Source organism: Panicum virgatum, chromosome 5K, assembly GCF_016808335.1.
Source record: "Panicum virgatum strain AP13 chromosome 5K, P.virgatum_v5, whole genome shotgun sequence".
NCBI classification, from domain to species: domain Eukaryota; kingdom Viridiplantae; phylum Streptophyta; class Magnoliopsida; order Poales; family Poaceae; genus Panicum; species Panicum virgatum.
The window spans coordinates 34,466,945-34,483,394 of record NC_053140.1 but is presented as its reverse complement, the minus strand read 5'-3'; the positions used below and the strand labels follow the sequence as shown (position 1 = coordinate 34,483,394).

The following is a 16,450-nucleotide window of genomic DNA, read 5'->3' as shown; positions in this document are numbered from 1 at the left end:
TGAGGGCAGCCACGCGGACCCGTTCCTGGGCCGCCGAAGCCTCCGACTTGGCGGCGAGGAGGGCCGCGACGAGAGCGGCGTCGGCCTGCTGCCCACGGAGGGCGGCGGCGGTGAGCGACGCATCCTCGGGCGCCATCTCGAGCCCAGGGCCCCCGCGCCTGGTGGCGGAGTCCTGTCTGTAGCAGCACTGAGAGAGACTCGGTCCTGGGGAGGGAGGAGTCGACGGTCAACTTCCCCCGGGCGACAGTGGTTGGCTCCAGGCTTCGTGTTGAGAGAAAGCCTTGAGCCGACATCACGCCGCCGCCGGGGATCCCTGGCGGATGCTTGAGAGAAAACCTTGAGCCGACACTGGGATGGCGCAGGGCGACACGCAACAGGCGTCGCCCCCGTGCATCACCGTGCCGGCCCTGAGGCGTCACAGTGGCGACGCACAGCAGGCGCCGCTGCCGTGCACCGCCGCACCGAGGGCGCTGGTGCCTCAGCGCAGTGACATGCGGTGTAGGTGCCGCCATGCCTCTCTTCATCTTATCACCGCCGTTGCAGAGGATGAGCTCAGCCTTAGAAGTTTGGAGATCTAGCCAACGCCAGCTTCTTCCCCATGGACGGCGCCAAATGTCGTGGGCTTTTGGGGGTACCCACAGCCGGGTGGCGGAACGCACCCGACTTTTCCCCGAGGGGGAGTACTCGGGGAAGTGCTAACCTATTAGGCCGATCTAGCTTCGGGGCAAGAACGCAAGAACACATGAATTTAGAGTGGTTCAGGCCGCCGGAGCGTAATACCCTACATCCACTAAGTGGTGTACTGCACTAGGAATGAATGAGTCTATCCTCTGCCCCCAAGTCTCCCTTTGGACTTGAGCCTTCCTCTAACGGGCATCTCCCTTTTATAGAGCAAGGAAGGACGCGTACACAGGCGTCGGACCCCGACAGGTGGGCCCAACAAGGATGTATATTTTACTAGACAGTAGTGGTGCTACAGTGATGGAGAATCTCTTGCCGGATACACTTCATCGTCCTGTAGACTCTCTGGCCGAGGGGGGGTCTTCTCCTATCTCATCGGCGAGGCGCCTGTTGAGGCAGTGTAGGTTGCGGCGTAGACTGTTGGGTCTACCGTGTAGGCGTTATGATACTCCGTCGCCGAGTTGTCATGTCTAACTGGTGTAGCAGACTGACGTGCGTGGCATGAGTGGCGCCAGCGGCTGTACAGTGTACCTTGGTAACGCGCGGTCAACAGTACAGCCTGGCGAAAGTCTCCTCGGGCTCTGCTGTGTCAGAGCGCTCTTAACGCCTCCCGCATTGAATGTGGTAGGTGGCCAAGTCTTCCCGAGGAAGCTCGGCAGCCGCACGCGTATCTGCGTCTGCGGACACGTGGCGGCTCCGAACCCCCCAGGCGGGGTGTCTGTTCCCTCCCGAATAGGGGTCCGGATAGTTTAGGGGGTCGCGGACCCCGTGGGGGGTCCGGGGCCCTGGCCGTTTTGGCCCTGAGCGCTTTCTTCTTCAGGACACGTGGTGACACCGGACCTGTCCCGAGCGGGAAGCAGGTCCGGGGCTGTTGATCCGGTGAGACGGGGCTGGACCCGGGAGATCCGGCTGCTCAGCTCCTTAGGGCGTAGTTACGGTTAACTACACGATTCTTGACATAGCAAGAGGGGGTATTCCAGTCCTGAGGTACCGACAATGAGAGAAGAACACTGAAGCTCCACCAGAAGGATAAAAGTGAACAGCAAAGTAGGAATTATGAAGGTTTGGACTTGCTAATATCTGCTTTGGAGCAGCTCAGCGCAGATGAGCAGCTGGTGACTTCAAATTAATGTGGTTCCTGGTTATCAGCATCTTCACTGCAGTATATCCTAGAGTCGGTTCTTTTGCTCGGCAAGAGGATTGCTGTTCTGAAATTTGAAGGATTTGTTGTTTGAAGAACCCTGCCTCGGGATCAGAAGGCTCTGACAAGGGCAGTCAAGACTCAATAAATTAGCTACAGTCCTCTCATTGAACTTGTTATCGACAGTTTCTGATGAAACATACAAGGATCTTCAAACAGCAACTGCGTGGTAGATGATAACAATTCTGTAGGATACTGGTCTTGTTTATCTTTCTTTTTGCTTCGTTTCACTTGCATGAGGTGATACTTGACTCAAACAGTTGTACTGGTGTCAGGACTCCAAGGGATGTTTTGAGGGGGGAAACTTCAAGGCGGTTACAGTTTTGCCCCTGTTTTCCCATGTTTTGAGTGCCATTGGTGATTTTGCCCGTGCTTTGTGTGATTTTGCCCGTGCTTTTTGATGAAAACGAAGCTACAGTTTGCCCCAAATCTGTTAGGATTTAATAGTGTTAATTAAATATAAAACAAAAAGACAGATATGCCTTACGTGATTTTGCCCTTCTTTTAACATCAATCATTCCTAAATCCCTGACAGTCTCTAACAAGCAGGCCCCACTGGTCAAAGGAGGCCTGGCCAGCCAAAACCGAGCCATGGCCAGCCTGGGCCCTAGGGGCCATGGCCGGCGGGACGGGGCGGCTTGCGGCCGTGCGCGCCCAGGCTTAGGCGATCGAGCGTAGGGTGGCAACGGTCGTCAAATTTAATCTAAATAATTTAAAGATTGAGTTTTAATTTTATATAATTTTGAGTTAAAAAATATAATGATCAAGTTAGGCTATGAAATGACCACTAAGTCCAATCATTACCACCCCTAACTGCACGTGTTGGACCGCCGTGTGAGCCACGAGCACTGTGTGGACGTGAGAGCTCACGCCAGTCTGCCTTTGAGCGTGCCTAAGCCGTTGTCGCTGCCTGCTAGGGTTCTAACAAGGAGAGGAGGAATCATGAGAGTTTGGAGATGGAGATGAGAGTTTTTGGTAAGATTAGAGGTACTACGGTCTTTTTTTCATTGTTCTGAATATTTTCCAATTTATTTTATGTTTTTTAAGGCCATCCAACTAACTAGGTTAAAAACAAGGGTGAACACTACCTTCGATTTTAGAAAGTATGGGTAAAACACAGTAAAAAAATAAGAATAAAATCACTATTTGACTTCAAAATAGGGGCATAAACGTCAACACCCCTAACTTGTATCATATAGTCATATATGTACTTGTAGGAGCAAATTTGCAGGAAAATCTCCAATTCGAATGAGAAAAAACATATTCCAACATTTTCCCATGCATTCTTAAGGCCATAGTTACGCCTTTAGAGCATCTCCAGCAATAACTCATAAATTAGATCCTCTAAGTGCTAAATGGAGGTTGCCTATATTTCATAGGGGCTTCTAAATTTGCTTCAACTCTAGCAATAATTCTTAATTCTTACTTATAATAGAGGGCTCCCTAGAGGCCCCCATAGAAATAGAAATGGAGGGTGGATGAGAGGATTTGAAGGTCTCCGCAAAATAGAGGGTATGTTGAAGTGCAGCTTTTTTGTTTAACCCTCTAAATTTATAGGGGGGCTGTTTAGAGGATCTGCTAGAGTTGCGCTAAGTCTCAACTATTGATCTCTCTTTACCTTTCTTTATGAGGGAATCGACAGCAGCACTGCCCTTCATTAACAAAAGTTATCTAACCACCGGAGCACGACAGGACTAAACTACATCAATCGCAACTCGCAAGATGTTACAAACTTTAAGAACTCACAGGAAATGATCACAGCTCCTGACTCCGGTAAACTACTTGTCACAGGAAACCAGATAGATGTCTCCTATGTTTCTAAATTGGGGTTTTGACGTTCTTGCCTCTGTTTCTAAGTGAAAAGATGATTTTGCACATATTTTTTCAACTTTGCGAATTTACCCTTACGTTTTGGAAACGAAGGTAGAGTTTACCCCTATTCCGTGAGAGACAGGTAACGGTGTTAAAATTGCTTTGAAAGACTAATTTGTCATTGCGGATTTGTCGCTACTACTATCTGAATTTGGTGATTTTACTCTTGTTTTGAATAGAATAACATTTTACATGTCTGAAATGAACTTTCTCTAACAATTTCAAACCAGATTTTTATAACTTGCAAAAATAATAAAAATTTGATAAATTCTTCAAAAAATTTGCAGCAACATGACTGTTGACGCTCACTAACGACCATTTTCAGGTGTCAACTTGATCAGAAAATCATGAGAGTTTGTATTTCTTACACGCATCTTTATCCAAATAAATTCCTAAACCACACTTTACCTTTAGAAATATGCAAGATATATTTTTGAGCTAATATGCAGGTTGTAAGCATACTTTGGCCCGACATAAAATCGCAAAAAATATCAAAGCGTAGAATCAGGTTCAAATGGACCAAGTGTAGCCTAAGAACCAAAGCAAATCCAGTTAAGACAGGCTGTGCCACAACTTTTGAACAAGCAGAAGCCCAGACAAGCCTAACCCCCAGTAGTTGGGGGCCATTGGTGCCCTGGTCGGCCGGCCAGACCAGGGGCCCCACCGCCTCAACGTTGCCACGTGGCGCTTCCTCACTGGCTCCCAATGTCAATTATGCAAGGAAGAGCTGCATCCCGACTGTGGCTCCCTCCTATAAATACAAGGGGAGGGGGTAGAGATTACACACACACACACACACCACACCTTCCAAGAGCTCTCTTGCTTAGTCTATAGGTTTAGTGGAGTTTAGGAGAAGTCTAGGAGTCATCGAGTCCCCGGAGTTGCTTGGGAGTTCTGGTATGGGTTCATCTCTAGTTCTATCTTATAATATTCGGTCGTTTGTAATAGAATTAGACTATGGTTACCGATATCTTCTTTAAGTATGTTCAAAGTTATCGAATATATACTTAGTGATTTGGTTGCGTTATCATACGATGCTTGCATTGCATGATCACCCTGTGCTTGCGATGGTTAACATATTGGCCTTAGAACTCTGTCAACTGTTCCAGTATTCGTATGTTTGCTCTAGTGTGATGTCTGTCCATCTAGAGGGTGGGAGCTCCGCGCGGGATGCTAAAGTATCACTTACTAATGTAGACGTGGTGTCTAGACTAGATAAGTGTTGCTAGATGTCACACTTTTCCATGGATTGAGAGATAGCCGGCAGGTGGTGACAGCCATGTCGGGGCCCTAGTAATCCTCCACGTTCGCATTGGGGGTAGGAGGTATATAAAGCCGCCTAGATAAACGGGCTTCTCCCGTCTATTGGAATTAGAGGCCAATTACGATTTATTTTAATTCGAAATATGAGAGCATAAATCATGACTTTTTCATAGATAAAAACCAGAGCATGATCCAATTTGCTTGTAAAAAAAATAACAAACATGAACAAAAAGTTCAGGAAGTACCTAGTGGCGGGGCCAGTTCCGAAGGAACCGGATGCGCCGTTACCCGACATTGCTGGTCGAGCCTGTTCGATGTAGCCGATCAAAGTTGATGCCATGCAGGAGTTCGCAGTGCAGAGACGACGTCGGGAAGTAGACGATGTAGCCGTTGCAGCGAGCAGTCACGCAAGTGCGTTCCCCAAAAACTTGATCGCTCCTCTACTCCTCGAGTGCAGAGTCTCGGTGAGGGCGCAACTTCGGAGGCCTGCTCTTCCGGCGAAGTCCGTGCACTCAGATCGCCGTAACGGGGAAGCAAAAAGGCAGCACAACGGTGGAGCTTAGTGTATTGTACATGTGGAAGACAGAGAAAGGATGCCTCTCTATAGGCCCCAGGCGTGACCTTTGGCTGCCCGAGTTAATGCCATGAAAAGGCACCGTGAAAGGCCTTTGGCTGCCTAGCTTAATGCCATGAAAGGGGGCATTTGGCTGCCTAGCTTAATGCCATGAAAACTAGTAACTCCCAGCCATTGAAATGCCCGTTACTACATTTGATGACAATCTTTCAATGGCCACTATCACAATTACTAGTCACTAACCACGGGACAACACCCTTCTCAATTTCCAATGCGGTACTATTACAATTGTAACTACCCAAAATCATGTGCCTTGGGATTTATTGATCATTTTTAATAGGCTCTTGGCCTATTTATTCTAACATCATCAGCTAGAGAAGCGGTCTCCCTGTTGTACTAGTTTAATCTTTAACAATCTAATCATAAGATAGCGTAGATATAGTTAGCCTAGCACATCTGATTTGAGCTCTAACTTCTGCCTTTCTCCCTACCTATTGCATCTTTTGTTTATTTATCTCTGAGGTTAGTTTGTGTGTGTGTGTCACACTACCTCCTACCATATTATCTATCTTACCCCTATTTATGCAATTGAATATCCAATCTAGAGATCAGTTCATTAACTAGCCTATGTACTTCCATTCGCCGCCTTCCCTGCGGAAATATAAATGACACCCCGGTATACACCCGGGTAAAATGCTACAGCGGTATTCCGTGCGCTTGCGGATTTATTCGTGGTTCATGAAATACCTGCCTCCCCTTGGCATCTGCGGGTGTCATCGCTGACATTCAGTAGTGACGTTGGTAGGCGCCAACAATGACACAACATGATAAGTCCAAGTTCACATAGCTTGCATAACACACACATATATATGTCCACCAAAAGCAACAGATTACATTTCAGCATGTCCAAACATAGGCACCATCATGTTCATATCAGATTCCATCACTCAAGTCTAACAAAATCTAAGTATTGGAGAGCTTATACAGGTCAAATGACGAGCATCACATCTGAGAATCAATGCCTAACAATGCAACCAAACTCCTTGTCGATCTACCTCTTCCCCTCGCTCTTCCTCCTCCTCTTCCCCTCCATGGTTCAGTTGTTCTTGCTCTTCCTCTTCCCCATTGCTGTCGTTGCCTCCTCCTCCCCTGTCGCTGTTGTCGCTGCCTCCTTCCCCATTGCTGTTGTTGCCTGTCACCCGCTCCCCCCCCCCCACCCGCCTGCAGCCCGCTCCGCCCCCCACTCACCTGCACCACGCACCGCCTCCACGCAGGCAGGCCGTGCCGCCCCCACGCGTAGGACACACGCAGGCAGGCCAGGGAGGCCGTGCTGCCCCCTCGCGCAGGATGCAGGCAGGCTGCGCCGCCCTCACGCGCAGGCAGGCCGCCCCCCCCCCCCCCCCCCGCACAGGCGGGCCCGCGTCGACCCCCCACGTGCCGGAATCGCGCTAGCGCAGCGCCTGCTCCCTCATGTAGATCCGCCCGCCTCCTCTCCTGCTAGGGTTTGCCTGTGAAATGAGAAAGGATAGAGATAAGAACAGAGTAACGGGTATAAGCGTCTTTTCCTATAGCCATTAGTTTTTCTCTAATTTATTTTAAATGTTCTATTGGACGTAGCCCTGATGATGTTAAAAGGAGGGGCAAACGGAGCCTTCGTTTCAATAAAATAGGGGTCAAATCGCACAACTCAAAAAAGAAGGGCAAAATGACCATTCGAGTTAGAAATAGAGGCAAGAACGTCAAATCCCCTTCGAAATTATATCTTCTTTGGATTTAAAATTATTAGGACACCATGCGCTGTTGTCAAATATTAGTTTGCAGGAAGAACTCTTTCTGTGTTGTACAGTGGGTGACATCGGTTGTCCAGAAGATATGCCACGTGGTTGGAGTGGAGAGCAAAAAATGTAGTTTCTAACTTTCTATATATCAGTTAAAAATCCGTACGGGTAGAGGTGTCCTTTTTTTATATATATTTTTGGTTTTCAATGCATCAGTGAAAATTACTGTAAGTGTCAGTGGAGGAAACGGGGGTGGGGGTGGGGTTGAGGAGATCAATTTGGAATAACTGTGAAAACGTTGAATTTTTTTTAAGAAGTACTCTCCATTTTAAGTTGTAGTTCGTTTGACTTTTATTGACTCCAAATTTTGATCATTCATAGTATTTAAAAATTTGTGCAAAATATCACTTCTTTTGTTGTGGGTTATTTTATCAATACAAAATCTTCAAGAATGACTTAAATTTCATAATATTTGCATAAATTTTTTAAAGAAGATGAGTGGTCAAATTTAGAATAAAAAAATCAAACGAACTACAATTTGAAATAGAGGTAGCAGAGAGCATCCTTGTATGTGTGCATGTATGCATGGAGTCATGCAATGGCAAATTCGCATTGGAAGGAACCCAAGCCCAATCTGGCTCTATGCAGAGGCGGGTGTGATTATATATATCACCGGAGGCGATAAAACCAACAACCATCAACCGAAGAGTATGTCTCCATGGAGCGATTAGATGGGCTGTTAGCCCAATAGACTTCATGGAAAAAATAGCATTACGAGTAGTACTCCCACAAGAGGAAAGAGAATAAGAGATGCATGCATGCAAGTACAGACAAAAATTAATGACATCACGCACATACAAAGGAGTTTCGAACTAAAAAATCTATAATCTTAAAATATATACCCACATGAAATTCAGATTATATAATGCCAGCGTCCAGAACATCAGGGCCCTGGTCACCGTCCTCCTCGACCCCATGTCCTCCTACGGACGCTGGCAGGACCAGGTCCTCCTCACCCTCCGCCGCTACGCCCTCGACGACCACGTCCTCGTCGACTCGCCGATCGAGACGCGGGACATGGTGTGGCTGCGCCTCGACAGCGTCGCCCTGTCCTGGATCTTTGGGACCATCTCCCTAGATCTTCAGGACCTCGTCAGGACCCACGGCGGCACTGGGCGACAGGCCTGGGTGGCGCTCGAGGGGTAGTTCCTCGGCAACGCCGAGTTCCGCGCTCTCTAGCTCGACGCCACCTTCTGCACCTTCGAGCAGGGGGACCTCTCCGTTGGTGAGTTCTGCCAGAGGATGAAGGGCATGGCCGATGCTCTTCACGACCTCAGGTGTCCGGTGTCCGATCGGGTCTTGGTGTTCAATGTCCTGTAGGGCCTGAGTAGCACCTATGACCACCTGAAGAGCTGGATCGCCCGCTAGAGGCCCTTCCCCTCCTTCCTGCAGGTTTGGGACGACCTCACCCTCAAAGAGATCACCAGGGGTCTCGCGCCCGGATCGTTCTCGCCCACCCCCACCGCGCTCGTCACTGCTCCACCGGCTTCCTCCGCCGCTCCTGCCACCTCCCTCCTTGGTGCTGCTCCCGCCGGGCAGACCGGAGGTGGGGGGCGTGGACGTCGGCGGCGGGGGGGGGACGGGGTGGTGGTGGCACTGGTGGCCCTACTTCTGGGGGTTCTGGTGCCGGTGGGGACCGTCGGGGCGCACCGACTCCGGCTCCCGCTCCTACCCCTGCCCCTGGAGGTACGCTCTGGCCATCCTTCAGCAACCCATGGTCAGGCTGCATCTCGATGTGGCCGTTCCAGGGTCCGGGCGGGGGGCCTCATCCTCAACTCCAGCCGGCGGCCATGTTCACCAGCGCTGCTCCACTCTTCACGTCGTCCTGGACCCCACCCGCTCAGCCCAGCCAATAGCTGACCTGGCCTGGGGGGTGGGACTAGGCAGCTCTGGCGCAGTCCTTCAGCACAATGGGGCTGACGCCGCCGGTCAGCACCGAGTGTATCGCCGACTCGGGTGTCTCCTTCCACACCACCCCAGACGCCGGTATCCTCTCTTTTGTCCGACCCCCACACCCTTCTTGTCCTTCCATCATGGTTGATGATGGGTCTTGTCTTCCTGTCACCGCTGTGGGTTCTGCTCCTCGTCTTCCTAATGTTCTTATTGCTCCTCAGATGGTTCACAATCTCTTTCCATTCGTCAGTTTGCTGCTGACAACTCCTGTTCTTTCGAATTTGACTCTTCTGGTCTTACTGTGAAGGATTCGGCTTCCCGGCGTCCGCTCCTCCGATGTGACTGCCCGGGGCCCCTTTACACTCTTCGGCTTTCTGCTTTCGCTGCTCCGCCTTCGGCTTCTTCTTCTTCGTCTGTTGTTTTTGCCGTGACACCTTCTTACACCACCTGGCACCGCCGGCTTGGACACTCTGGCCACGACGTTTTGGCTCAGCTCAGTTGTAGTACCGATGTTCCATGTACTAGGGCTCCTGCTGAGCACCTCTGTTATGCGTGCCAGTTAGGTCGTCATGTTAGACTTTCTTTTTCTTCTTCTTCGCATGTTGCGCATGCTTTTGATCTTATTCACTATGACCTGTGGACTTCTCCTGTACTCAGCATGTCTGGCTACCAATATTATCTGGTCGTAGTGGATGACTTCTCTCATTACTCTTGGACTTTTCCTTTGCGCGCCAAGTGTGAGACCTTCCCCACCCTCCTCCACTTCTTTGCTTGGGTGTCCACTCAGTTCAGCCTCACCGTTAAGGCCGTCCAGTGCGACAACGGGCGTGAGTTCGATAACTCCACCTCCCGTTCCTTCTTCCTCTCTCGGGGTGTTCAGCTGCGTATGTCTTGTTCGTATACCTCTCCTCAGAGCGGCAAGGCTGAGCGGATGATTCGCACGATGATGACGCTTTGGAATAAGGTCTCTCCGGCTTTTCCCTACCTCGACGACGTCCGTTCTGGCGCCGACGATGGCAAAGTGAGAGTTAGTTCTGCCAGATCTGAAGGTTCTCTCCAGATCTTTGCAGTTGGTGTGTCAATCAGGAGTTGCAGTTGGCTGTCCTTTGTTGTGGCGATTTCGACCTCTTCTTTCGATCTATTCTGCGACAAGATCCGGTTTCTTCAACCCTCTATTTTGGTGGTGAAGGATTGCAAGCTTGTGTTGCTTGGGGTGTTCCCCCAGCCGATGTTCTTTCAGCGGTTGCTAGATCTCGTTGCAAGCAGCGAGTGGTTTTTGCGGTCTTCAAAGGCTTGTGTGGCGATGGCGTTTGCAGATGTCCCTTTCCCTTACTGCCTTTTTAGTGTGATTTTCAAGCTCCGGTGGACGACGAACAATCGGATGAAGAAGACGACCAGAGAACTCTTCGGTGTAATTTTATTTTCTTTATGTCGTCTTGTGTCAAGTTGTCCTTCTATTGTACTACCAATTGTTTTTCTTAATATGAATCAGATATGAGACACCTTTCTGGTGTCTTACTCAAATAATAATAATAATAATAATAGCATTTTTGCATAACATGATGCATGTTTTGCATAACTCTGGGTATACATTTTATTTTTGGTGAGCATATATTTCATAAATTTTTTCATAGTGGTATGTTAATCAGCACTTTTGATATTGTTACAGTTATGGGAAGATCTTAAAATGGCTTGTCAAGATATTATTCTCCTAGCAAAGAATCTATCGAGCCTTACAGAAGACTCCTATGAAAAGCTGGTAAGTATTTGATGCATGGGTTTTTTTTATTGACTTCCATTATGCTTTTCATATTTCCCTTGAAATTTCTGAATGACTTTCTCATTTTGTGCTTTTAAATTCCAATAAAAATGTCGTGAATATCAGATACATTTGTTTAATTGGTTCAGTTTTGTCTTGCTTGTACATTCATTGCATTGAAATCTGGAATCTGGTATTACATTCTCTAGGTTGGAAGAGAGAGGGGATCAACTGATGGTCAGCCCAATGTGAGTGCTTTGTTGCCAACCTTTTGCTATCTGTATTGGATCTGCGGTTTAAATAATGCCTTCCCTCACCTTGTTCAACATTACACTACCTCCATTGCAGGGAGCTACTGTGACCAGCTCAAAACCCCAGAGCTTAGTTCAATCAGATGCGTTGGTACCCTCAACCTCACAGGGCAACCAATTGGATCAACCAGGACCTTCGGATCTCTCTGATGTTCATAGTACCTGCAACCAATGTGGCAAAGAAGCAAGAGGTGGGAGCATTCTCAAATGCAGTAGGTGCATGCTGTCTTGCCACATTTCATGTATTGAGCCTCATGATCCATCCATTTCAACTGGAAGCTGGTGTTGTAAAAACTGCAGCACTACATGTATTGAACCAATTGAAGGTGACATGGTCTTAGCCAATTACGGTCCAAATTGCTTGCATGGAAATTGTGTTGTCTGCGATAGGCTTGAGGTGTGCAGGTCTCCAGAATCTGAAGATGCACCTAATGATAACTCAAGAGCAAATGGTCATTTCCAGTGTGAACTCTGTTGATGACCCAGAACAGACAGAGATTGATACAGGTGGCTCATGCAAGATATGTGGAAAACCTGAAGAGGATGACAAGAGGTTCTTGATATGCAGCCACATCCACTGTCTATACAAGTACTACCACATTCGGTGCCTGAAGTCCAAGCAGATTGCCAGCGATGCTCAGCGGGACAAACCGTGCTGGTACTGCCCATCTTGCCTTTGCCGAGTTTGTCTCTCTGACAAAGATGATGACCTGACCATTCTGTGCGATAGCTGTGATGAGGCTTACCATCTTTACTGCATAACGCCTCGGCGTACTTCAATACCCAACGGGCGGTGGTATTGCTCATCGTGTAGTGTGGAGAGAGCAAAGGAGGGAATGAGAAAGTATGAGTGTCGTGGGCTTTTGGGGTACCCACAGCCGGGTGGCGGAACGCACCCGTCTTTTTCCCGAGGGGGAGTACTCGGGGAAGTGCTAAGCTATTAGGCCGATCTAGCTTCGGGACAAGAACGCAAGAACACACGGATTTAGAGTGGTTCGGGCTGCCGGAGCGTAATACCCTACATCCACTGAGTGGTGTACTGCACTAGGAATGAATGAGTCTATCCTCTGCCCCCAAGTCTCCCTTTGGACTTGAGCCTTCCTCTAACGGGCGTCTCCCTTTTATAGAGCAAGGAAGGACGCGTACACAGGCGTCGGACTCCGACAGGTGGGCCCAACAAGGATGTATATTTTACTAGACAGTAGTGGTGCTACAGTGATGGAGAATCTCTTGTCGGATACACTTCATCGTCCTGTAGACTCTCTGGCCGAGGGGGTCTTCTCCTGTCTCATCGGCGAGGCGCCCGTTGAGGCAGTGTAGGTTGCGGCGTAGACTGTTGGGTCTACCGTGTAGGCGTTATGATACTCCATCGCCGAGTTGTCATATCTAACTGGTGTAGCAGACTGACGTGCATGGCGTGAGTGGCGCCAGCGGCTGTACAGTGTACCTTGGTAACGCGCGGTCAACAGTACAGCCTGGCGAAAGTCTCCTCGGGCTCTGCTGTGTCAGAGCGCTCTTAACGCCTCCCGCATTGAATGCGGTAGGTGGCCAAGTCTTCCCAAGGAAGCTTGGCAGCCGCGCGCGTATCTGCGTCTGCGGACACGTGGCGGCTCCGGACCCCCCAGGCGGGGTGTCTGTTCCCTCCGGATAGGGCTCCGGATAGTTTATGGGGGTCCGGGGCCCCTGGCCGTTTTGGCCCTGAGCGCTTTCTTCTTCAGGACACGTGGTGACACCGGACCTGTCCCGAGCCGGAAGCAGGTCCGGGGCTGTTGATCCGGTGAGACGGGGCCGGACCCGGGAGATCCGGCTGCTCAGCTCCTTAGGGCGTAGTTACGGTTAACTACACGAGTCTTGACATAGCAAGAGTGGGTACCCCAGTCCTGAGGTACCGACAGTGGCCCCCGGGCCCACCTCGGGAGAGGTACGAACCCGCAGGTGGGGCCAGGATCATGACGCAATGCTGATTGCGTTGGCGTGCCCATGTCGAGAGCGAGTGCTCCGGACCCCTTCAAGGTCATTGCACTTGTCGCCAGGTTCTGGTACTAGAGTGCTCTCCATAGTGCGGCGAAGATGCAGGATTAGGGTACGGAACCGAGCTAAGCGGACCTCGAACTGCCCAAGGTGCAAGCACTACTTCCCCGGACCCGGCTTCTGGCGACCGTGGCGAGCGGTCTCCGCCGGAGCGGGCCACCGGAGTGGACTTGGAGCAACCGTGGCGAGCGGTCTCCGCCGGAGCGGGCCACCGGAGTGGACTTGGAGCGACCGTGGCGAGCGGTCTCCGCCGGAGCGGGCCACCGGAGTGGACTTGGAGCGTTGCTGACGATCCCATGAATTACGTCACCGGGTCTTGCAGCAAGGTGTAGGAAACCAAGCCTTATACTAGAAAGGAGCACGGGACCACTAGGGACAGCAGACTCGGATACTAAGGGACTCGTAACAGGGCAGTGAAGTACGTAGGCTTAGGGTACATTACCAGGCTAAGCTACGCAGAACTTCTCTACCCCAGGATACGGGCACCACTTCTCCTGAGCAGGTCCCTAGGGGTCCGAACTGCCTTCCAGCTAGAAGGGGTGTCCCAACCTGACCACAAACCAGCAACTCAATTTGGATTGTTAGCAACTAAAGAAAAAACTCCGTGCGGGAGAAAGAAACATGCAGGTTGAACAAACAAGTGCTATTAGGTTAAAGTAAAGATAGGACTGAGAAAGCAAATCTCCTTTATTGCTTGACTCGTGGTGTACATTAGATGTCGGGATTACGAGGGCGGACCTCTACCGCTCTGGACCACTTGCTGGTGTCGCCTGTTTGTGCGATGAAGCCAGTGATCGGGTTTACAAGGACGGACCTTTACCGCTCTGGAGCACACGTAGGCACCAAATCATTACAAAGGAGAAACACACTCAATCTTATCTAGTGATAACCTAAAGCCGTCGCCCCGTAAGACGTGCACGTTGCTGGTCGTAGTGGAGCTGCTATCTTGGGAGCTCTTCTGAGTCGTTGGGGCGATGGCGCCCTGGACGCGCTTGTACAGCATCATCCAGCATCACCTCGGGAGCTTGCAGGGCTCCTCCCAGCACAAGAATTGTCCTACGCTCAGATGGCATGGGAACAAATTCTTTGGCTTTGAATGGGAGTGGCCCTGCCGTTGCCAGCTGTCGCCGTCTGCCGTCGGAAGCCGGCCCGATGACCGCTCATCCACTGCTGGGTGCTCGTTTGGATGAGCACGGAGCGTATAGAAGGGTGGTCGTTCGCCGGCTCGACCTTGGTGCTTAGCAAATTTAATGTCCATGACACTCTTATGACACTCCCACTGAGATTGACCTAAGGAGAAGAGAAACTTCAACTAAAGTTGGACATTATCAACCCAGCTAAGAAAGGCCTGTCGTTTGTCTTCCTTGATTCTGTGAGCTTGTAGTCTTGCCTCGTCTATAAAGTTTGTAAACCAGCCTCGGACCGTTGGTCTTGTCTTTTCCCTTCAAAGATTAGATTGTTCCTTTGCTTCCATATGTGTCAGGTGGCTATTATGAATACTATCAGCTTCCACCCTTGAACAAGCAAAAGAACCAACTACAGCTGGTAGTAAGTTCCAGTCGTATGGATAGATGATACACCCAAGAAGGTGCTACTATATGATATATTGCAAACATTGTTTGCGTGAATTCTGGTCCTAGACTCGTAATAGACCAAGAATGACCTATGCTGCATCTGTTAAGTGCACATAGCTATATATAAGTTCACATAATCTAGGGTTAGCTACCTGATATGAACTTGGTTAGGGTAGATGGATAGCTTTTATGATTTCCTCTTGCTTGCCATATACAGTTCATCCTTTAATAGCCATGGCTCATGAAACCTAACAAACTAACCGTTACGAGATAAGGCCTAATGAATACTCCCTCCGTTTCAAAATGTAGGTCGTTTTGATTTTTCTAGATTCATAAATTTTGCTATGCACCTAGACATACATTATATCTAGGTACATAGCAAATACTATGAAGACCAGGTTGCCGCCCAGGAAGACGGCTAGGTCTCCTGGTCGTCCAAGCGGCAGCCGGTTGTCTCCCGATCCAGTGCTGAGGTAGAGTACCGGGCTGTCGCTAACGGCGTGGCGGAGGCGTCCTGGCTACGACAGCTCTTGGCGGAGCTCCACAGCCCGCTCGCCAAGAGCACGCTCGTCTACTGCGACAACATCAGCGCCGTGTATCGTCTCCTCACCGGGTACCACCGCCGCTTCATCAACGGCTACGGCGCGCTCGCGGCCCCCCTCACAACGCTGCTGAAACGGGAGGCCTTCCTGTGGTTGGCTGAAGCCACGGCCGCGTTCCAGGCGCTCAAGGCGGCGCTTACCTCCGGGCCGGTGCTGCACATGCCGGACTTCTCTGAGAACTTCGTCGTCGACTGCGACGCGTCCGGCTCCGGGTTCAGTGCCGTGCTGCACCAAGGCCAGGGCCCCATCGCCTTCTTCAGCCGGGCATTGGCGCCACAGCACGCCAAGCTGGCCGCCTACAAGCGCGAATTGATCGGCCTCGTCAAGGCGGTGAAACACTGGAGGCCGTATCTGTGGGCGCGTTCATTCACCGTGCGCACCGACCACTTCGCGCTCAAGTACCTGCTGGACCAGCGTCTCTCCACAATTCCACAGCACACGTGGGTGAGCAAATTGTTCGGCTACGACTTCACCGTCGAATTCAAGCCGGGCAGCCAGAACGTGGTCGCCGATGCCTTATCGCGCCGCGAGGAAGACGCCATCGAGCTGCAAGTTCACGCACTGTCCAGCCCCGACATCGAGCTGTTCGCTGCGTTCCGCACGGAGTGCGCGACGTCGCCGAACATCCTGGCCAAGCGTGCTGAGATCACGAGCGGCACCGCCGGAGCATCATGATCCTTGGTGGACGGTTTCGTCATGCACCGAGGGCGCATCTTCGTGCCCACGTCCTCGGCGATCTGGCCGCAGATCCTGGACACCGCACATGATGCCGGTCATGAAGGTGTGGAGAAGACCCTGCATCGGCTTCGGGCGTCCTTCTACAACCCCCATGCCAACCGCCTGGTCAGGGA

General features: G+C 50.5%; 1 protein-coding gene across 1 annotated transcript; it reads left to right on the top strand.

Moving 5' to 3' along the window:
* The first annotated feature begins 10,273 nt into the window (after positions 1 to 10,273).
* Positions 10,274 to 11,990, top strand: LOC120709539 (PHD finger protein EHD3-like). Its single transcript, XM_039995211.1, has 4 exons — positions 10,274 to 10,733; positions 10,992 to 11,081; positions 11,291 to 11,329; positions 11,430 to 11,990. Exons 1-4 carry the CDS (start codon positions 10,551 to 10,553, stop codon positions 11,868 to 11,870), a joined length of 753 nt encoding a protein of 250 aa, XP_039851145.1. The 5' UTR covers positions 10,274 to 10,550; the 3' UTR covers positions 11,871 to 11,990.
* Positions 11,991 to 16,450: the final 4,460 nt, after the last annotated feature.